The following is a 23,385-nucleotide window of genomic DNA, read 5'->3' as shown; positions in this document are numbered from 1 at the left end:
TAGTACTCTTGGTTCCAATTATAATGTGCCAAGAAGAGAAGAAACCAATTATAGAGATAATGATAATGCTAAAAATAATGGAGGGGATATTGGAAAACAACAGTAAAGTAACATTCATTGAGTCATTCACTTATGAAGATGATTTCACATATTATATACAAGATGAAGACCATGGCTCTAGAAGAGTTGGTATAAGAATTTAAGCTATTGGAAAGTCATATAGAGGAAGATAATGAAGGATCACACCATTTAATGAGGGTTCATTTTCAACTATTTTTTAGTCAATGAGTATAAGGACTCAATTTAATGACTCATCAAATGAAACTAATGCTTATTCTTCTATACACTGGGTTTGGTTAGCCTCGTCAAAATTATACTATGGATTCAAGTTCAACTAGTAAAACCTATGGTATGTTTGAGTATCCTCCAACACCAATATCATACATTCCATATTAGATGCAATGAGGATTTGAAATAAGCACATGAGAGAACCCTTAGCTTCCCATCCATGGAGAGGTGGTGTATAGGACTCAAGATACCTATGCATGACATGTTCGTGTTTATAATCCATATTATAGAAACACCATATCTTGGTACCTACATTATCTCATAAAAGATGAGATTCCATTAGCTAATAATGCAATGGAACCACATTGATATTTATTTTGATACTAAAGAATCATTACAATATAGTATATATAAATTGTAGACATTTAATGAAATCAAATATTTACTATATATTAATATTGAGTGCATACTTATAAAATTTATATTTCTTATTAGCACAAATGATATTATTGTTGATATCATAAATTATATCATAGATATGTCAATTACACTTACAAAACATAACTTCAGTGTGTGTATTCTTGCTTGTTCTATCATTTTTTTGGAAGTTTTTCCTAATATTTCCATAAGTTTTGATTAATTTTAATTTCATCGATTTTTTTGTCATAATTTTTTGTCGATATTTTCCAATATATCTGCAAAATTGAAGGATCAATATATCCATAAAAATTGATATTTTCATATTTGAACTACAAAGAACTGAATAGGAAGAAAAAACAATTTTGCATGATAATGCAAATTCTAGAGGTAAATTCTACAGGAGTTGAGAAATATATGGGAATCAATTTTCCATGACCATGGGAATCAATTTTCCATGACCATGTGAATTTTTGCATGATCATGCTAAAACCACTAGAATTATGTTAAAGTGTTGCTAAACCATTTCCATTTGGCATGATCATGTGAAATTGGCGATCTTTATGCGGAATTAACAATTTTAAGTGTCATATGTCTTTTTTAGGATTAGGCTATATATATTTGTTTTGTTGTAGGGTTCGAGAAAAAGTGTGAATAACATAGAGAGAAAGAGAGATTAAATTTTTTTTTTTTAATTCTTGAATATTTTTATTCATTTTCATTTCTTTTCTATTTTAATTTCTTAGCAACCAAAGATAGGTTGTGAAGAGAAATCCTTTACCATGTTTGACTAATTTTATGAGTTCTAAAGATGCTAACATGAGAATGAAAAATCTAAAATATGAATAGCAAGAAATATTAATGTATTAATTAAGTTTCTTAATGTTTTCATATTTGAATTGATAGGAGTAAATCCATTACGTTAAAACATTTGTATATAGACAACAATAGTCAAGCTAGATTTGATATTATATCTATCACAATAGAATGGTGATTTTATCACTAAAATTCATCACAAATATACTAATCCAAAATTTCCACATTGCATCTGTAATATAAAAAAAGGAAAGAAAAAAAAATCACTGATTTTTGTTAGCATTTGCATTCTTAGTGCCCCAATGCCTTCAACTATTTTTTTTTTATTATTTTATTTTTTCCATGTTGATATTGGATAGTATGCCTTGAAGGTCAATTTATTAATATTTTACCTTATGTATAAAATAACTAATTATGAATTCATTGCATATCTTGAATAAATTGTATTTATTTTAATATACAAGCATTATATTGATGTGTTCAATATTTGGATTGATACACAACCATGATGTATGGCATTAAACATGTATAGAATAAACGACTATGGTTATTTGTATCTTACAAACCATAACTTTATTCACAATTGCAAATAGAAATAAGCAATCCATCTAGTCAATTGCAGTACATAGCTTCCTCTCTTGTAGATATTATCTACCTTAGGTCAAGACCCATATAGTTTTAAAATTCATTTATATAATTAAAAATAGTTGAGTACATATAAAATATCATATTTTTATAAAATATTTTAATCAAAAATAGGAAATATTGAAAATACTTTACAAACTTTTTGTATTATACATAAATTTATATTACCTTTATGAAAAATAAGTTAAGGAAAACTATTGTTATCTTTAAATTTCTAAATGAATTTTATTCCAAATGAATTTTGTCCTTAAAAACAATCGAGAACTTTTTCAAAATTTTTTTTTAAGCATTGTCTTTAAAACATTATCAAACTAATTCTAAGACATTTCTATTATCCATCTCTGTATATTCTTATTATACTATTTTATAATAATAATTAATTTAATAGTAAAATTAAAATGATATCTTATCTTAATATCCTTCTAAGCCAAAATGTTGATAGTGGTATATATAATGTATTTTTGTTTTTATATATTAAATTTTTAAAAAATTTAATTTAAATTAATTACACATGAAGAGTGAGTAGTTGACATCTAGTCTTGTTTGAATTACTTGATATTTTAAGAATTGATAAACATATTGCTTTCATAGCTCAGTTGGTTAGAGCACCCGTTTAGTAAGCGGGAGGTCTTGAGTTCAACTCTCAATGAAAGCAAATAAGAAGTGTTTTTTTTTTTCCACCTTCACAATACTAAACATCGAAAAAGTCTAATTTTGAATTTAAAATGAATGATTTCCATTCCTTAATTGTTTTGAACGGATCAATATGAACTGTAATTCGCTTCGCTCCTTTTTCAAAAATAAAAATCTAAGTTTCAAATGTATTGGTCTTAGGATTCAATTTGATCTCAACTTAATTTTGATCTTAAACTCTAGATATTACAATGCTTTCTCTTTAAAGACTTGACACTAGATTGTGAAACTCTCTAAGACATTTTCCTTTGTTTTATTTATTCATTTTATTCTTATTTATTTCAAATTAAGGTTTCATTAACTTTAGCAAATAATTAATCCTCATACTCTAAAAATAATTCAACACATTAGTGTTGATCTTAGAAGATGAGAATTTGAAATACTACAAAATCGTGATAACTCTATTTTTGGTTTTACTTAGCCAGGATTATCATGTATTTAGACTTTAATTACAACAAAAAATTGCAATCATGTTGTACTGTAGCATTATTCTTTATAATCTTATGTTGCAAACTTCAAACAACAACCAATTCATACTTGGAGAAACTATCTTTTAAATGTTACGAGCTATAGTACTCTTGTCAGTGATATGCACCTAAGATGAGGTTTTTGGTTGTTGAATCCTAAAGGTAGGATGTTGATTCCCTACTACATCAAGGTTGATACCCTAAGGAGGGCGAATCTACCTTAAGGACAATGCTCTATCATACCTTAACCTAATAATCTAATTAGTGCCCTACTCTATATTTTATGTTTCTTATTTATTGTGTTTTAGGTTTGGTTAGCTTTCTATAAGTTTCAAGTTTTAAACACTCTTGAATCGACACTAAAATGAAGTGGAATATCATTGTAGATAACACCCAGAGCCCTTCAGCTGAGGTATGTATATTGTAGAGTCAATCAAATAGATTGGTGATTAGAACACTAGGAAATATAATTTAGAATCATAAGTTTTTCTCATTTGTTGAACCCAATGAATTTGCAACAAACTTTTGAAAAATTGAGGATAAAAAACTTCATAGAGAATTCTATGGCACTAAATTATATCATTTTCTATCTTAATTAGTTTGAAATATGTTTCATCTCAGACTACTACATCCTTTTGATCTTGTGTTGTAAGCTTCAAACCACAATCCATCGGTATCTGGAAGAACTATCTTTTATGTGCTATGAGCTATACTATTCTTGGCTAATGGTATGTACCTAAAGCAAGGTTTTTGGTTGAATCTTGAAGGTAGGACACCGGTTCCTTATTGCACAAAGGTTGATACCTTGAGGAAGGCTATTCTACTTTAAGAACAATACTTTGTCACGCCTCATCCTGATAATTCGATAAGTGTCTTGCTCCATAGGGAATACCTAGAGTCTTTCAATAAGTTTCAAGTTTTAAACTCTCTTGAACGAACACTAAAGTGAAATGGAATATCACCATAGGGAATACCTAGAGTCTTTCAACTGGGGTATGCATATTGTGGAGTAGATAAAATAGATTAGTGACTAGAACACTAGGAAGATATAAATTACATTCATAAGTTTTTTTGTTGAACACAATGAATTTTGTAACAAACTTTTGAAAAAAGGAGGATAAAGAGCTTCATAGAGAACTCTATGGCATTGAATTGTATCATTCTCTAGATGAATATCAAAGATAATGAGTTTAATGACACTTTGACCAGAGATAAGAGAGAGAGAGAAGAAATATATATCATAGTGCCAACACACATGAAAGACAAGGAAAATGAATAAGATAAAGGTGTCCTACGCAAAGTAGTAAGTCTAGGTTTAAAAAGAATATTTTAGGATCACAAAATTATCTTAGGAAAAGTAAAGAAGAAATACCTAAAAATGAGATTGAATTGGAATTAATAAGATTAGGAAGCCTAACAAAATCATGCAAAAAAATTGAAGGTGCTTGATACACTAATAATAATGGTTAGTGGATATAGATAAGAATGAATGCATTAATCTTAACATGGCATATGCTTTCATGAAATAAACACAAGTTTAAACTATTCATTAGCTAATAAGACTATTTGGTTCTGTTAATTATAATTGAGTAATGTCTTAGGATCCTTGGTGTCTCAAAATTCATCCTAGTTCTCATCTCTATTATTGCAACCCAAAAATTGAAGAGAGTTAAGCAAATATTAGTCCCAGAAGTCATCACCTATAGAAGACATCAAGGAATAAGAAATAAGGATGGAGGATAAACCAATAAAGCCTTTTTTAGGGAACAAAAACTTAAACTCTACTTGATTGAACAAACTATATATCAATGACATAATAATTAACTAAAATTGGAATTCGGGGCAAACTCAATTAAAATCTTGTAATGAGAAAAGAGAGTTAGCACCATTTTTTGCAACTCAAAACTACTAATTTATTGCCATATTTACATAAGAACTAAAAAAATGACAAAGAGGTAACATATGATACTATCTTTGATCCTTTCTCAGTTCTAAATACAAGCATTAATCAAATTTGCAATATTCTTTCTCAAATCAATTGATCCACATATTCAAACTTAAAATACACTTTCATATTGGAACTTTAGTTTTTAATTTTCTGATACTATTTACTTCTATAGTTCTATTTTAAAGGAAAAAAGCCACAATGGAAACCTAGTAGGCTTTGGCATATAGAAGAACCCTTCATACATAGAAACTATCAAACACATTTCAACAAATAAATTCTTATTTTTCAATAAATTATAATAAAGGAAATAGTTTTCAGGCCTATTCAAATGTCTTTCCATTGAAAATCTATTTTCTTTAGTTTTTTATTCTTTGACACATATGGACAAGCAAAAAAAGAAAAGAAAAAAAGAAGAAGATCTGAGTCTTTTTTAATATCTCAAGATTCTCTTTTGTTTGTCTATTATTGTCATAAAATTCCTAATCAAATTCTTATTGCTAATTATCAAATTAGATTTAGCTTTGAGAAGATTATTGTTAGGAAATAGGTTCCATTTAGAATATTAATTATGACCCAATAAATTACTCAATAACTTATCTATGTAAACATTCCTGTCACCAATCAATTAGTTGTTTAGGATAAATGATTGGAATGCATTAAGAACAAGACTAACTAAACTAGTAAAACAAATACAATCATGTATGGAACTTTTACTATATTCCTCAATAATAATAATAATAATAATAATAATAATAATAATAATAATATTTTTTAGATAAAATATTCACAAGATAAAAGGGCATTGGTAATGGCAACATAAAAGGCTTAATTTCTCTAGATGTTTATACTATATAATAAAAACAAAGATACACTTTTGTTGTGACTATTTTTATCCTTATTTCTTTAAATGATTACCAAACTATTTCTTGTCATAGGATGAGACAACAGTAAATAACAATTAAATTAAAGGCTGAATAATAGATATGATGAGTGGTAAGACAAATTATTGGCATAACACTTTCTATTTCAACTTTCATTCCTCACTTCACCACTTGTCCATCCTTCATTTATATTTAAGAAAAGTATCGTTGTTTGCTTTCTTTCACATCTTCATTTTTAACATGTTCTCTTCTTCTTCTTCGTTCAGTCTAGCTAGGTTATTTTATATTTTTCTATATATTTTCTTATTTTGTTGATGTAGAATATATGTTAAAGATATTATATTGTATAATAAAAGTTAAAAACAAAATTATAACCATTACTAGTAAAAAAGATATGAGATCTAGAAGATCATGAGGATCATACAATAGCGATTTTTTGACTCCTTGAATCCCAAGATCGAGAGTTTGTAAGCTTAAAATTAGATTGACATAACTCTAAAACCAATATAAGAATCAAGTTTGAATTTTTCATTGTCAATCTTACAACTCACCCTTGGATTCATAGAAAAATTTGCTAAACTCAATTGGAACTCATGTAGAAATCAAACTCCATTTTCTTTACTTCTCATATAATTTTTTAGAGTTTTTTTAATAATATTTTTAGAAGTTTTATTAATTTTTATGTTACTGATATTTTATGTCAAAATATCCATTGATATATCTCCAATATATATATGATATATCCATAAAATCGAAGTACTGATATATCTATAATTACTAATATTTTCATCCTTAGTTATAATTTGCAAATAGCTTTTGACTATGAGAATTTTTTGCATTACTTATGCATATGAGATTTATACTTAGCTTTTGGTTATATAATAATTTGTACATAGCATCTAGTAATGATGGTATTAAATGAACTTTGAGAACAAATTTTGGTCATGAACAAAAATAATTTGTATATAACTTTTGGTTGTATACAACATGATTTAAATAAATAAATACTTATAAAAATATGCAAAATTTATTCTATCTTGATATCCCGAAGTTAAGGTTAAGAAAATTACCTTAAAGCAACTCATATTTATAACATGTTATAAAACTATAAACAAATGAAAAATACAAATAATGTGTATAAAGAAGAATTAAGAGAATCAAAGAAAATAGTTGAGAGAACTTTTCTCTCTTTATGACTTATACAATAATTTATGTTTGTGATTAGAAATGAAAGTTATCACGAAAAGAAAAGAAAAGGATTTATATAAATATTAATTTTATTATTAAAAACTAATTGAACTTGTGATTGGAAATGGAAGTTTCGTGAAAGAAAAGGATTCGCATGATGAAAAAATTTATGTAAATTTTAATTTTATCATTGAAAACTAATTGAGTTTATAATGGAAATAAATTGAAATGAGATGTGAATTTCTTGGAATAAAATATTCTAAATTTCATCTAAAAATTATGAACTTAGATATAATTCAATTAATATTTTTTTAAATAATCAAACTCATATTATCTAGGAAAAATAAGAAAGAATTTGTTCTCATACCTAAATTTAGTTTAAAATAAACACATGTATCTCTACTAGTATAAAAAAGATCTATGCAAAATTAGATCATATTTAACATTTTCAAAGGACATTCTCCTTTAATATAATCTATATATCAACAACAATTATTTCGTTGAATCAAGCGGTTTGATCATCATAGTTCCATACAAGCATGAAAACATACCGTACATGTCCATTCATGTATTTATACGATTTTTCATTGACCATTTCAAAGAAAGTTAATTGCTATCATTGAAGCATTCAATTCAAACTTCAACTCAAATTGGAGTTAGGTAATCTAGTTAAGACATCAAAACAAGTATAAATAGGAAGTTATACATCACACGAAATAATATTCAAAACCTTAACGGTCATTCCTTAAAACCTTAATAATTTATTTCCATTTTTAATTTTCTCATTCTTTTATTAACTTGAAATTGAGTCATTGTAATGGTGTCTTTGGACATGTTTTCGTAGATACATGTAATACTACTCCACATGATTATTAGGGTTTCCGTTTAACATCTACAAGAAAAGTCAATTGTTGTCATCAAAAAGTAAATTGCAATCATCCATGCATTCGATTCAAATCCCAATTGGGCTTGAAGTTTATAAATCCAATGAAGCAGCAAAACGGGTGTAAATAGAAAACTCATACATTGGGTTAGTAATATAACCTATCAACTTAGTTGATATATTCTATTAAGCAAAGCGGGCTGAGCACCACCAGCAACTTAGAAAGCAACTTTGTAAAAATATGTAGCAAATGACTACTCCATCCAACTTTTTGTTTCCCTTCTAATCTCGTATAAACAAAAAAAGAATTGCTTCTCTTAATGGCTTATGGGGAAGAAGATCTCTTTCTTTCCTAAGCTGCTGAGGTGTGAACAAAAAGACTAGGTCCTTGACATTTTAGAATCAGAAGGAAGTTCTATTCTAGTTTGATTTCTATGCCCACAAGAAAGATAGAAGATTTGGATTTTCTACTTGATTTTACTTAAAATGTTTTGATAAAACATAACTCTTTCCTTATCTATGATTTGAGGGATTGTCTCTTTCTTATTTCATTGATTAAAAAAGTCATAGGAAAGTTTGAAGAAAGTGTGAGAAAAAGAAAATATAACATATATAAAAAAAGTTTAAAGTTAATGAATTATTTTATATTTTATTTCGAACATTTTCAATTCATTTAATAAAGGTTAAATAATTTAAAAATATATAAATTTCTTAATAATTTTAATTATATTTAATTTTTTTTCATAATAAAACAAAATATGAGAAATCATTATCCTTCAACTTTTTCTTTTCTTTCCGTAATACTTTGTGGAACCAAACATAACATAACCGGATGCTTTACCATCAACTCCTAAATCTTAAAATGTCCATTTCTATCTGTGGTTTTGTCCGTCTTCCTGATCTTTTAACCTGGTAAAACAAACTCTTCCTTTTAATACATGCAGCTTGGGCCACCCATCCTCCAAAGCCCATCTAAATTGGGGTTTATATCTTAAATCTATGGGTTCCCACTTTTATTAACAAAAGTATCCATTGTTTTCAAGTGTCGGAAAGTTGGGTAAGTGAGGACTTTCCTTTTTAAATATCCGGATGTCTAGTGGAGATTGGGCCAAATGGCAAAAAATCCCTTCCCTTACATTACTTTCATTCTACTATAAACAAGAATTATATAGTGAAATTTTTTTTTTTTTTTTGTACAGTAAGGTAAAATGGGGAGCCAATCCAAGATGTCATTTTTGTCACTGCTAGATTACATAACGCAAACTAATTTTCCTACGTTGTACAGACTTTTATTTTTCGAAAACGTCTGCTATTATTGTATCAGTATGAACTTTAATTCATGTCTGGTGTAAAAAAAAAAAAAACGTGACTTAGAGTGAAATAATTTTACCAATTTACCGGATTATCCACTCTGAAGTCTCATCATGTTGAGAATGGAATGATTCCAAGGGAATATTCATGTGGTAGATTACACAGAGGAGGGGAAGAGGTTTGACGAGTTATAAGAAACATGAGATGCGATAGCAATTCTACTAAAAAAATATTTCCATTAATTTCTCTGTTGAATGCAAACAAACAGCCAAATCATGAGATGCAAATTTTGGTATGGAAAAGGTAAAAAAATAAAACAGTGGGTCGCCTAGGAATAGAGGGTGGTTAGGCTATGTGCCCTAGAAAATCGAAATAAATGGAAGGAAAAAAAATCAAGGGAAAAAAAAGGTCAGCGGCAGAGTCTCCTAGAGTAAAACCGGTTCCCCACTGCCAAGAAATAAAAAGGGTTAGGGAAATAAAAAGAGGGAAGAGGGGTAGAGATTGCAAGGAAAAAACAGACAGAGATTTGGGAATTGGTTCTAAGCTTTGCTAAAGCAGATACAAATTGACAAATCCACTAAAAGAACTCCGGGAGAAGTTCCGATCGTTCATTATATCACTGATTTTCAAATTCATCACCAAATCTGCGTCTTATATATATATATATATATATATGGATAGATAGATAGATAGATATATGTGTCACAAGACATTTGCGTTTGTTTTGTTGTTTTCTTTCTTCGTGTCTATCGAGCCCTGATCTTCAAAAGAAACCCTGATTTCCAAAACCTAATGGTCGCATAGTCAATCCGTGCCGCGGCGGTTTCGAAACTGTCTTTGCCTTTCTATATGTGAGCAATTCTGGGTTTTTGCAATTCACGGGTCATTTGCTTTGGTTTCATGGGCGATCTTCGGGCTTGTTCGCCCGAACCCCGCGGCTTGTTTACCGACGATCGCCTGCTGCCGTTGCCGTCGTTGTCGCATCCAAATCCGCCGGCAATTGGCGCGGCCCAGTGGGCGAGAGCGGAGAATACGGTGCAGGAGATTATATGTGAGGTTCAGCCCACTGAGGTGTCGGAGGAGCGAAGAAAAGAGGTTGTTGATTATGTTCAGGGCCTGATCAGAGTTCGTGTTGGGTGCGAGGTGAGAATTTGCATGATTGTCTGTTGGGTTTTGTTTTTTCATTGCAATTATTTGCTGCGAATCATGTTCAGTTTAATACTTTAGTTGTCCATGGAAGAATGCTGGTGTTTTGGATTTTAGTTTTCTGTGAATTTTTCATTATGCATTGTCAATTATTATTAGATATGGTTGGGCTATTTACTTAAATTACTTAGTTTATCATGAAGTAGGAGCATTGTCGAAATCCTTGTCTTGTGGTATACATTGGACTGATGATATAGATTGTAGATCTGATCACTGCGTATTAATGGTAATTGTGATTGAAATACTTGGAGGTGCATGTATATTAGACAATGATCGATGAACTTTTTCAACCCAAGAGTGGGGTGGGTGGTTTGGCTTTAATGATGACCAGAGCGTTAAGATTTTGTATATCACAATTTTTGTTTTTTTGTTAATATTACTAGAAGGTTTAATATTTCGTGGGAATCTAATAACGGCATTTTACAACTGCATTTTAGCGATATGTGTAGAATATGTGTCCTCAGGAGATTCAATCTGGTAAAGACATTTATTAACTGTATTTTAGCTATTTCTGTTGCCAGGAAATTAGTGTGTGTGTGTGCACATGCGCACGAGAGGATGTTCTTGTGCGAGCCTGTGTGGGAGTGCTCATGGGTATGCATAAGGGATGGGGGAGGGCAGATGGGAGGAAGGTTGGCTGTACTTATCGGATTATCTTTATTGATTGTTTGTAATTCCACCCTAGTTCTATGAAATGACAATGGAACCTGTTGGGATTGGAAATGAAGCCTTGTGCCAGTGGAATTTGGAACAAGAGACTGTACTAAGCAGGATTGGCAGGACATGGGCCAGTGGGGGCACCAGAGTGACATTCTCCAATGTTCAAGTTAACAGGGGAAGAAAGGGAGGTGCAGGAAAAGGAGGAGAGGGGCAAGAGAGAAGGGGGGTGTGCAGGAGAAGAAGGAGAGGAGGGTGTAGAGAGAAACTGGGGGAGAGTTCCTCATTTACCTAATTTGGATGGAATAATGGCTACATATTGGTGAGTTAGTTTGAGAGTAGGTTCTATCCACAACATTCACTCGTGTGAGGGGGAAACCCAATTTAGCAACTGAAGGGATCAATGGCTATAGGTGATTTAATCATTTACTTAATTTGGATGGAATAATTGCTATATATATATATATATTGATAGATAAAAGAAAATGTATTAGAAGTGCCTAAAAAGCACCCAAAAGTATACATGATGTATACAAGGCCACAAAAGGAAGGGATACAAAAATATAACTCTTTTGCCTCACTTATAGCTCAGCCAATCAATAAAGTCAAATAAAGACAGCGAGGTAGAGCCTATATGTGCACTGACCCACTCCAAGAACATGTACATAAACAATCGTAAAATAGCTTGGTCCGTCAAATTAGAATCTTTAAATGCTTGTCCATTTTTCTCCTTCCATAAGGTCCAAAATAAACATAAAAGAGTTGCTTTCCACACCTTTTTCCTTTTCTTCCTTACAAGGGCACCCTGCCAGGAGCATCCTTGAATGAGAAAGGCATCACCCACTGAACAACAAAAAGAGCAAAAATAAGATGTCACAACATGATTGCGATGAACAATCGCTATATCTTGTTGAGTTAGTCCAAGGGTGAGATTCCATCTCCAACATGCATGTCTGAGAGAGGGAACCCAATTTAGCTCCTGGCTAAGGATGTTCCTCACATAATTTGGATGGAACAATTGTTATACATTGTAGCATTAGTTTGAGGGTTAGGTCCCATACACAAAATAAATGTGGGAGAGTGAACACCAATTTAGCAACTGGCAGAGGGATTCTTCACTTACCTATTTCTGTACACCTGTGTGGTCATTAATCATGCATGGCTATCAGGTTGGACCAGCTCGCTTCACAATCTGGCTTATGGGTTTCTTTAACTAGAGGACATTTGGCTTATTGATTTCCTTAACTAGAGGACATCTGGCTAATATGTTTGTTTAACTAGAGGGCATCTACAAGACAACTCCTAGGTTTATTTGAGACATTCACTGCCCAATCTTTCTTGAGGAGTTCGGATGAAGGTGTATCCTTCTTCAATGATTGGTTGCCTGTTGTCCTAGGCTACCTAGAGCAATCAGAATCCACAGATTTTCTCATTTACCTAATTTGGATGGAACATTGGCTACATATTGGCAAGTTAGTTTGAGGGTTAGGTTCCATCCACAATATACACATGTGGAATCATTAATCATGCATAGCTGTCTGGTAGGACCTGCTTGCTCCCTTGTTTGTTTTAATTGATTTCTTTTAAGCAAGTTTGTTACACTTATTTTATAGGATATGATTTGGTTTAATCCTTAAAAGGTTAAAAGGTTAAATGATGACTTGATCTTTTAATATGCTTAGTTTGCTTAAATTTCGACCATCTAGTTATGCAGCTTTGTTCCATAAACCACAAAATGGTCTAAATTTGGTTCTTGGGTGGATTCAGGTTGATTGGCTTGATGACCAGAGAGTCAGACTAGTCATGTTTGAAAAATGAATGAAACCAACCCATGGGGTTCACATTGTTCAGGTTTGATTTTGCAGTGAACCAAGTTCCATCCCTATTCTTTGGTACTTTACAAGGAATAGGCCTTTGAATGGATACATGAGCCTAAAAAATTCAGTCTTCCTTTGAGGCAATTAAGGGAGTTTGATTGGGATATATAGTCGATTGCTTTGCTTGCTGAAGAGTTATTTTTTCCAATTGGAAAATTAGTTGTATTAGATTTTGTTTCTCAGTTTGAAATTTGTATCATCAATTTGTTTTCTTCTTTATTTCAGGAAATAGCATGTGAAGGTAAATGCACTTATATGACTACATCTGGAGTCATGATGTTGTTGCCAGTTCTGCTGGTTTTAGAATCTATTGTTACACATGCATTTACTTATGACTCTATGATAATTAATGTTTTACTTTTCCCTTACAAGTATATATGATTTTTATTTTACTGAAGATATTTTTATTTGAGATTTGATTTTCATAATTATTATTCAAGTTTGTAAAACCCACTTGTTTTGTTTTGTAACTTTGTTCTTAATTCCCCGAATTTGAACAAAGTTTGCCGGAATTTAGTTCATTCCAAATGGATAATTTGTGGCAGGCAACTATTTGAACTCTTAAGTTTTGGCATAAGAGGGTCTTTTGGGGCTTTTGGAGTTTGAGTGGCCACATTATGATAAAATTTGAGCTCATTTGTTGCTTCCAAGGTATATATTCCATCCTAGATAAGTGGGTTTTTTAAAGTGTGGCATTTTGAAACAACAATCATAAGTAATGAATCAAACTACAAAGAATGATCAGATTTCTGAGGAAAAATACATAGCAAAAAATAGAAGAGATTGAAACAATAAGCAAACAAAAGCTATTATCCCAACAAGGATCCAAAAAGATCCCCTATGAAAGCCTCTATAAATGAGGCACCATAGTTAGCCAATTGATTAAGATAACTATTTTTTTACTTGTTTGAAAATTTGAACTCTATATTGATAAGAAAAGTTCATTCCCTTTCATCACAGTCTAATGTATCACTAAATTGCTAATAGGATAACTTGTTTGAGCTTGTGTAATTTGTTTGCAATTAAAGAAAAATTTAATTGTAAAGAAGGAAATTATGTTAATGTGGATCCTTAACAGACCAATCTATGGTTGGTTAATTTATATTTCACCTGATCTCTGTATATATTTTTTGCTTTCTTTTGTGCTATTTGGGATTTTTATTTTTTTATTTTTTATTTTTGTCATTTGAACACTGATTTGAGTCTGACTTAGTTTTTTTTTTCGTATTTGAACCTTGTACAGGTCTTTCCATTTGGGTCGGTACCATTAAAGACCTATCTTCCTGATGGAGATATTGATTTGACTGCCTTTGGTGGACCGGCTGTTGAGGATACTTTGGCGTATGAAGTATATTCCGTACTTGAAGCGGAAGATCAGAATAGGGCTGCAGAGTTCGTAGTAAAGGATGTTCAGTTAATTCATGCGGAGGTTTTTAATATTCATCCCAGATGTTACTAATGTTCTTTGTTTGATTGAAAGCAATGGCATCTGATATTAACTTGTTCTTTTTGTGTTTGCTTTCCCATTTGCTTATATGTTTCTAGCATTTTTGGAATGCTTCTACTGTTTGGTTTGCTGTCCTTTTTTATATGGCAAAACAAATGCATACATCCTGTGCATGCAGACGACATATTTCTAAGGAAGCCCTATCTAATCCTTGCTAATGTCGCATGACTAGGGTAATGTAGTGTGTCACTTTCAAATGTGATGACATGATAACGTAAATTTTCTGTGAATGTTATATCAAAAATATCTTTTAGTCATCATGAAGAGATTGCTTGAGTAACAGTTTTCCCAGTAGTTTGATTTACTTGATGATTGATTGTATGTGTTTGAATCTTCACTTTTTCTGGTTTTTATTACTTATTCCATGTATGTCTATGTGTGTGTGTGTATTTATGTATGTACATATGTATTTATTTATTATATATGTTATTATTATTATTGTTGTTATTTTGTTCTTTCTTTTATCCGAATCCAACATCATGCTTGTCCTTTTAGATTACAATTTTTTATTTTTGTTTTTCTCTCTCTTCATTCTGATGAATGACAATTCTATAAAGACACAACAATATATACTGAATGTTTTCTGTTTCAATAATATCAATATATTTTTGTTTTATAAAGACCAAACAATACATTCTGAATGTTTTCTGTTTCAGTAATATCAATATAGTCAATGCTTGCTTCCAACTGATATTGTATAGTTAAAGTTGTTTGATGGGCTTTTCAACTACACCATCCTCTCAGGTCATTAGTAATGGATGGTTTAAGTATTATTTGGGCCCAAATTTGATGTCTGATATAGAATTATGATGGCCTGACTTGGATTCTTACAGGAAAGGAAGAATTGGAATTGAATAGGCTGTAGCTCAGCTTAATGGTTGATTAACTTTAAATATTTAAAGGTGTGGGCTGGAATGGGTTGGTCATGCTTGGATCTTCTCTAACTGGCTCTGTGCTTTCTTTATGGTTATTAAAAATTACTTAGTTTATTGATGTCTATTGATCCTTTCCTTTGTGCTGCTGTAACTATTTCCCTGCTTTTGGCTTTTGGTGCTTCTTGTATGCTTCCTGTCTTGTGTAGTATGGTTGTGCCCCTTTTTTGGCTAAGTGTCTATTATTAATACATCTCTAATTTGCCTATAGAAAAGGTCTGCAACTACACATTGTGTTCCAGTCCAAAAGCCCATTGTACATTTATGCATGTTGATGTGCTCTGTGTGCGCCCCTTTATGTCTGAAACTTGCACTCCTGGTCTTCCTTTTAAGATGCAGCTATATTGCATTTATGACTTGGAAACAATTTTCTTTAATCATATCCAATAATTTACTTATTAGAAAAGGTCATTTGTAGTTTATTCAGTTTGAGTTTCTGAATATTAGCTTTTCGGATGGTAGGTTAAGCTCGTGAAATGCCTGGTGCAGAATATTGTTGTAGATATCTCCTTCAATCAGTTAGGAGGGCTTTGTACACTATGCTTTCTTGAGCAGGTAAATTATTCCTCTAAAATCATAAATCTGAACCAAGGCCAATTTTATGCAATTCAGTAGCTTCATTCACCATATTTTATTTTACATACATACATACAGCTTTTGAAAGCTCTAGATAGGCCTTCTTTAATAATGAGCACCTATATATAATCAATGATGTTACAAACTTACAAAGACAAGAGATATACAACATCGTGAATCATGCTCCTCATGATCTTTAAATAGGAATGAAATTGGATGAGTCTATTCATTTATCCCATTTTTTATTTGTAATAAGCCATGCATCTGCTGTTTCTGTTTTCCTAATTTTTTGTTACAATTTTATTGATATGCTTGGATAATACTCCCTTCTTTATTCTTTGTAAGTTCTATCCTATCATCGTTAGCAAAAGGCGATTTGGGATGGGGTTGAAGAGCGGTTTCTCAAAAGGCTTTCTTTGTGGAAGAGGCAATACATCTCTAAAGGGAGAAGGCTTATGTTGATTCATAGTACTCTTTCTAACTTGTCAATTTACTTCATGTCCTAGTTCACCATCCCAATAATAATGAGACTGAGGCTAGAGAAAATTCAAAGGGACTTTTTCTCGGGAGGAGGAGCCTTAGTGAACAAACCCAACTTAGTGAAGTAGTTGCCCATTTGTAAGGAAAATGAGAAAGGAGGATTAGGTGTTCATTCACTCTCTTTGCTAAATAAAGATTTTTTTTTTTTTTTTTTAAATGCTATTGGTCTTACTTGAGTAAAGGGGAAACACTTTGGAAGAAGGTCATAAAGGGAAAATTTGGGGAGGAAGAAAGTGGGTGGTGATCATGTGAGGTGAGAGACTCTTATGAGGTTGGTTTATAGAAAGCTATAAGTGAGGAGTGGGATTTCTTCAACTCAAGAGTTTCCTTTGCAGTAAAGGATGGGAGTAGAATGACGTTTTGGAAGGATAATTAGTGTAGCAAGGAGCCTTTAAGTGATATGTTCCCCACTCTATTTGCCTTATTTGATGCAAAAGAGGCGTGGTAGCAGATTTATGGGAGCAAAGGGAGGGAGGAGGAGATTGGAACTTCTGTTTTGCAAGGAATCTAAATGATTGGGAGTTGGATACTATGGAGCGTTTCCTACTTAAACTCCAAGGTCAACTGGTGAATAGGGAGGAGGAGGAGGCTAGAGTAGTTTGGAAGGGTGATAGCAAAGGAAGATTTTCTGTAGGAGTCCCTTACTCTCAGTTGGAACCTGATTATGTTATTCCTTTTTCTTTAGGGATTATTTGGAATTCTAAGATTCCTTCTAAAGTGAGTTTTTTTGCCTGGGAAGCTTGTTGAGGGAAGGCTTTGACTTTGGACCAGCTTCAAAGAAGAGGCTAGTTGATAGTTAACAGTACACTATGCATAGAGAAGGCAGAATCCATTGGCTACATTCTTCTTCATTGTACTAAGACAAGGATTTTATCGCTATTGGTGTTCTCTTTATTTGGCATCCCTTAGGTTATTTTTGTCTCGGTAAGGGACACTCTACAAGGGCGGCATGGTTCCTTTATAGGTAGGTGTAAGAAGGCTTGGAGAGCTACTCTCTTATGTATTTTTTGGATTATTTGGAAGGAAAGAAATCGAAGAGTGTTTGAAGATGAGGAGACATTAGATCAAAGTCTTAAAAGTTTTTTCCTTAACAATCCTTGTCTATGGATTCATGTGTACATAGATGGGAGTACTTTGTCCTTAATTGCTTTTGTAGATTGGTTGGGTTCTTGTTGAGAGAGAGTGTAGTTTTTTGTTTCACCTCTTTTTTGTTTTGCTTATTTTGCTCATTGTATAAGTCCTATGTACTCTTATGTGTTTTTTTGCCCTTTAATACATTCTCTTATTTATCAAAAAAGGAAAAAATGTTTTATAGTTCTTTGGATATATGTGACATATGCACTTTTTATTTTTACTTTATTGTAAATGGCTGATTAGTATAATTACTCATTTTAGCATGGAGCTCTCTCTCTCTCTCATATGATGCACGGTCTGACATAGTAAATGTAAATATTTGTTATTGAATATCTCCAGGCTAGGCTAGAATTCCAGAAAGGAGTTAAAACTTAACATATAAATGAACTATGGATCTGTTTTATGTCATCATTTCAATTTAATGATGTAACCTATTGTGCTTTTGAATTTTTGTTTCTGCTGCTGCTAATTCTACAGATCGATCGCCTCATCGGAAAAGACCATCTATTTAAACGCAGTATTATACTGATTAAGGCTTGGTGCTACTATGAGAGTCGTATTCTTGGTGCTCATCATGGCTTGATTTCTACATATGCTTTGGAGACATTGGTTTTATACATCTTCCTTCTCTTCCACTCTTTGTTAAATGGTCCTTTAGCGGTTAGTGCTCATGGGATTTAGTGTTTCTATGTCACACTACTTATGACATGAATTTAAAGTATGAACTATGCTGCCTGTTTGTAGGTTCTATATAAATTTCTGGACTACTTTAGCAAATTTGATTGGGATAACTACTGCGTCAGTTTAAATGGTCCAGTCCGCATATCCTCATTGCCAGAAATGATAGGTTAGTAACATCTTTTAGTATTTGCACTGCATTTTGTGGTTTTAGCTGTTGGTTGATTAAGATTCTGATCTCTTCTTCTTGTTGCAGCTGAAACACCTGAAAATGTTGGGGCTGATCCATTGCTTAACAATGATATTCTTAGGGACTGCCTTGACAGGTTCTCTGTTCCATCAAGAGGACTTGAGACAAATTCACGAACATTTGTCCAAAAGCATTTTAACATAGTTGATCCACTAAAAGAAAATAACAACCTTGGCCGCAGTGTCAGCAAAGGTAGAAGTCATTTTCTATGGCCTCTTTGTTTTCCTCCCCAGTTGCAACTTTACTATGAGAAAACACTAAGTAGGTTGCTTCCCACATCTTTATTGTTGGTACTTTTACCATGAATCAGTGATAGATTTTGTTTGGAGGTTTTCTGAAAAAAATAAAAAAAATAAAAAAGAAATGAAATTTTGCCTTGGGAAGAGGATGGAGATAAATGTTAAATTATGCACGTAAGTTAGGCATAAATTTGGGAAGCGATAAATTTTATTATTTATTATTTGTTTTCGGTTTATTTTGTTATTTGTTATTTGTTATTTATTTTACGGTCATTATTATTTAGTGATGAAGTTTCATTAGAATTGGGCTTATTAAAATTAGTTTCCTTCTAGAGCTAGGATTATCCATCTATATAGGCCCAATGATGTTAAATACTTTGAGACATTTTTTATTAATAATATTTGTGATTTCTTTAGAATCTTTTTCTTCTACTTTTCTTTCTCTCCCCTATATTCTTTTTCTTTCAATTTTTCTACATCAAAAGATTTGCTGACAAAATTGAAGAAAGAAAGTTCAACTGTATATAAAAAATTCTCAAACATTTTTTTTCACAAAGAATATAAACCTTGTGAAAACTTCAAAATATTTCCAGAACTGCATTTTGTTTATTTTCCATGGAAATGTCAAATTGGTTTTGCATGTCATTTGAATTCAAAATTATTAGGATTTTGAAGATATCTTAACCTTATGTTTGGTTCTTGGAAAATTTGAGGGAAAATGCATGAGAAAGAAAATGGAGAATAAAAATAGAAGGAAAGAAAAAACTAAAGAAAATAAAAAATAGATTTAAAGTCAATAAATTATTTTTACGTGTGTCTTCAAACTTGTTTTATTTATTTTTCCTGTTTTATATAATGATTAAATAATTTAAAAATATGTAAGTTTCTAATTAATTTTAATTATATTAGATTTTTTTGTATTATTTAGGGTAAACTAAACATGAGAAAATCATTTCCCTTAATTTTTTTTTTTTCCTTTCATTGGTAATTTCCTGGAACCAAACATAGCATAAATAGTCGGGACATGGAATTCTTCAATTTTCATAGAAAATCCAACATTTGGAACATTCCAGTTACTGTTAGATCTAATGGGCCCATGGATTACTACATTTGTTTATTGGTTGATGGTAACCTGTCTTATTCAGGAAACTTCTACCGGATAAGGAGTGCTTTCACATATGGGGCTCGAAAGCTTGGAAGGATCCTTTTGCAACCAGAAGATAAAATTAGTGAGGAACTTTGTAAGTTTTTCACCAACACTTTGGAGAGGCATGGAAGAGGTCAAAGACCTGATGTAGATCTTATTCCAGTGTCTTGTTCCGATGGGTTTGGCTTTGCATCATCAATTTCAGATCTTGAGTTTCAAGAGGAGAAGAGAATTCTAGAAGTAAATTATACTGATTCAAGAAGCATAACAGGGGAATCTGAGTTGGATGCTGAGCGATCGATGTGTGATGGAGTAAATTGTGTTAAGATATCAGGGACAGAACTCGGAATGAGCAATCCACAAAGAGGCTCTAAGCAAGTGGTTCCCACTTCAATGTTGTCAGAAGCTGACAATTCCTCAAATGCACCTGCTGTTTCAGGATTCCGTATTTCCGGGGATGCAAAAGATCTTGCTAGCCCCAGAATTAGAGGTCCTAAAATTTCAAATGATACATCTAAATCTTCCCCACCAAGTGGTGAGGAGAGTGTTTCTGTGTTGAGTAAAAAGGCACATTTTGCACCCCATCTCTATTTCTCCCGATCTGCACAAAATGGGAAGGAGAGAAACGAAAACTTGGATAAAAAACTGGCAGGGAACTCTGGTCTTTCTGAGGAAGAATCGAGCTTTGTTGTACATCATGGGCTGAATGGGAATCAGTCTGTTAATAATCATGAGTTGTTGAATTCTTTTGTATCAAATGATGTCCCTCCAGGCTTAAGCCCTACTGCATGCTCCTCAGAATATTTACATACGGGTAACTGGGATAGGCCCTCAAGTGGCAATTCTGGAAATCCTGAAGCTCCCAACTCCTTGGCAGATCTTAGTGGGGATTATGACAGTCACTTTAATAGTTTGCAATATGGTTGGTGGTGCTACGATTATATCTTTGGAGCGCCTGCTCTATCCATGCCTGTAGCATTGCCATCTCAATTCCAGAGCAATAATTCATGGGATGCGATCCAGCAGTCAGCACACATCAGGCGGAATATATTTCCACAAATAACTGCAAATGGTATTATTCCAAGACCACCATTCTACCCGTTGAACCCACCTATGATATCTGGTACTGGGTTTGGTGTGGAAGAGATGCCAAAGCCACGAGGAACAGGGACTTACTTTCCAAATACGGTATATTCATTCTAACCCTGGACTTTTGGGGATTTGAGTTTTATGTTTAAATTATCATGTGGGTCCACAGCTTGGCCAATCTTGGTGTCAATTGGAAGGTTCTGTTTTTCTCTCTTTGCTTCTTTTTCTTTTATTGAATTGTTCAGGTGGCATGCTGCCTCATTGTCTCAAAGTAGTTTTGTGTCTGAATTTTGCAGAGCCATCATCTATGCAACCCCTTAACATCAAGGGGACGGAATCAGGCACCAGTGAGGTCTCCTCGTCACAGTGGCAGGGCTGTGACACCCCATGAGACAAACTTCCTGGAGAGAAGCAGCCGCGAGCTGTCACATGCGCAATTTCCTGTTCATCAAGGTAATGGGAAGTCTGGGTCTTTGGATTCTCACCCATCTGGTTCCCCTGTAGGGAGGACATACTCCAATGCCAATGGTTCATTGCTCCCTTCTGAGAAAGTGGTTGAGTTTGGAGATCAAGCATCAGAATCACCCTTGCCAGAAAATATCAGGGAACCAAATCATGGCTCTTTTCTCCCTCAAAACTCTAGCCTGAGCCTTTCACCTGGTGGGGCACAAAGGCCAAAATCTATGTTGAGCATGAATGATGATAGGTATGGGAATTTCATAATTCGTGAATATATATATATATATATATATATATATATATATATATATATATATATATATATATATATATATATATATATATATATATAGTTTGTTCTTGCAGCAGTTGATGAATTTATGTATATATAGTTTGTCCTTGCAGCAGTTGATGAATTTAGGATTCCTTTTAAGCTTGTTCTGTTCTTGACATATAGGGTCGCAGTTCAGGCATACCACCTGAAGGATGAGGATGATTTCCCACCTTTATCTGTGTGAACGATGTTGGAAGGGATAGCATTTCCTAACAAACAAAGCCTGCTTTATAAATGGAGTCCTTTTTCCTGATTGTGCTTTTGGCATTTTGTACATTCTACCAATAGTTCAACAATTTAACTGTTCAGTATCTTTGGTTTAAAATTGTGGTGTTCATACATAGGACGTTTAAATGATGGGTTTGACCCAGGTTTTGTTTTCACCATTACCCCTTTTGTAGTTAAAGTTATGAGCGCTGCTGAAGACTTCTAATGTAACTTTTATTTGGAAAATATATGCTCTTCTGTAGTAGGAACATTGTAACTTTTTTTTTCGGCATTCTTCTGTTTCAGGTAGGCTTCGGTGCCTCTCCGAATATCTAGTGATTCATGTGATTAATTTAACATGCTGGACCCCTACCAGTGTGTTCTGGTGAGATGATTGTTGCAATGGGCATATGGCAGATTGAGTTTGTTATGAAGATTGCTGAGGGTTATGTTGGTGTGCAATTTAGTAATGGTGGGAGGCCCCACTTTTGAGAAAATGGATTTGGATGCTTTGGATATACGGTGTGCTTAAGCTTCATGCATCCAATTTAGTCCTCCAACTGGACTGTCGAAGCTGCTCTGATGGCAATTGGCGGTTAGAATAGTGTTTAAATTGTTTTTTCAAACAATTTTATTAAGAAATTCAAACATGAAAGACAATTTTATTTTATTTTTAAGTTTGCTTATTGGTGCAATATAAAAAATATTTTTTTATATTTGTAATTGGTTTATTCATATTTATTTTCAAAAAATTAATTATTTTTTCTAAAAGAACAAAAACTGATTCCAGGAACAGTTTTCATGGATCCTAAACTAAAATATTATTTTGTTCAAAATTTCTCCTTCATGTCATTTTCCGCTGTCTAGGAAAGTTAAAATTTTGATCACTGTTTTGATGAGGTGTTTTATTTTTATTTTTTTATTTTTAATTATTTGTATTTAGTAATTGCAAGGAACAACAAACAACTATGTATTGAACTTATTTACAGTTTCAACCATTCAAAACTGAGTTTTAT

The 23,385-nt window shown here is 32.4% G+C and overlaps 1 protein-coding gene and 1 non-coding gene across 5 annotated transcripts; both read left to right on the top strand.

Annotated features, from left to right (window-relative positions):
• Nucleotides 1-2,747: 2,747 nt before the first annotated feature.
• Nucleotides 2,748-2,821, top strand: TRNAT-AGU (transfer RNA threonine (anticodon AGU)). The gene has a single exon. It is a non-coding gene; the product is annotated as a tRNA-Thr (tRNA).
• Nucleotides 2,822-9,902: 7,081 nt separating this feature from the next.
• On the top strand, nt 9,903-23,083 carry LOC100258499 (uncharacterized). Of its 4 annotated transcripts, XM_059738963.1 has the most exons (10): nt 10,576-10,680; nt 13,168-13,251; nt 14,521-14,706; nt 16,179-16,271; nt 18,444-18,626; nt 18,711-18,813; nt 18,901-19,086; nt 20,279-21,468; nt 21,666-22,075; nt 22,286-22,634. In XM_059738963.1, exons 2-10 carry the CDS (start codon nt 13,219-13,221, stop codon nt 22,344-22,346), a joined length of 2,445 nt encoding a protein of 814 aa, XP_059594946.1. In that variant the 5' UTR covers nt 10,576-10,680; nt 13,168-13,218; the 3' UTR covers nt 22,347-22,634. The 4 variants fall into 4 exon arrangements, with proteins under 4 accessions (XP_002266958.2, XP_010653347.1, XP_059594945.1 ...); XM_002266922.5 differs by lacking the exon at nt 13,168-13,251 and having other exon boundaries at nt 9,903-10,680; XM_010655045.3 differs by lacking the exons at nt 13,168-13,251; nt 22,286-22,634 and adding an exon at nt 22,676-23,083 and having other exon boundaries at nt 9,904-10,680.
• The last annotated feature ends 302 nt before the right edge of the window (nt 23,084-23,385 follow it).

The sequence above is a fragment of the Vitis vinifera genome, chromosome 8 (genome assembly GCF_030704535.1).
Source record: "Vitis vinifera cultivar Pinot Noir 40024 chromosome 8, ASM3070453v1".
NCBI classification, from domain to species: domain Eukaryota; kingdom Viridiplantae; phylum Streptophyta; class Magnoliopsida; order Vitales; family Vitaceae; genus Vitis; species Vitis vinifera.
This window is presented reverse-complemented; position numbering and strand designations above follow the sequence as displayed.

Excerpts from the sequence above, each read along its gene's own strand:
- LOC100258499 (XM_002266922.5), top strand. The coding sequence starts at position 10,438 with ATGGGCGATCTTCGGGCTTGTTCGCCCGAACCCCGCGGCTTGTTTACC. Across the intron at positions 18,814-18,900 it reads CTCATTGCCAGAAATGATAG|CTGAAACACCTGAAAATGTT; the intron begins GTTAGTAACATC and ends TTCTTGTTGCAG. Across the intron at positions 21,469-21,665 it reads GGACTTACTTTCCAAATACG|AGCCATCATCTATGCAACCC; the intron begins GTATATTCATTC and ends TGAATTTTGCAG.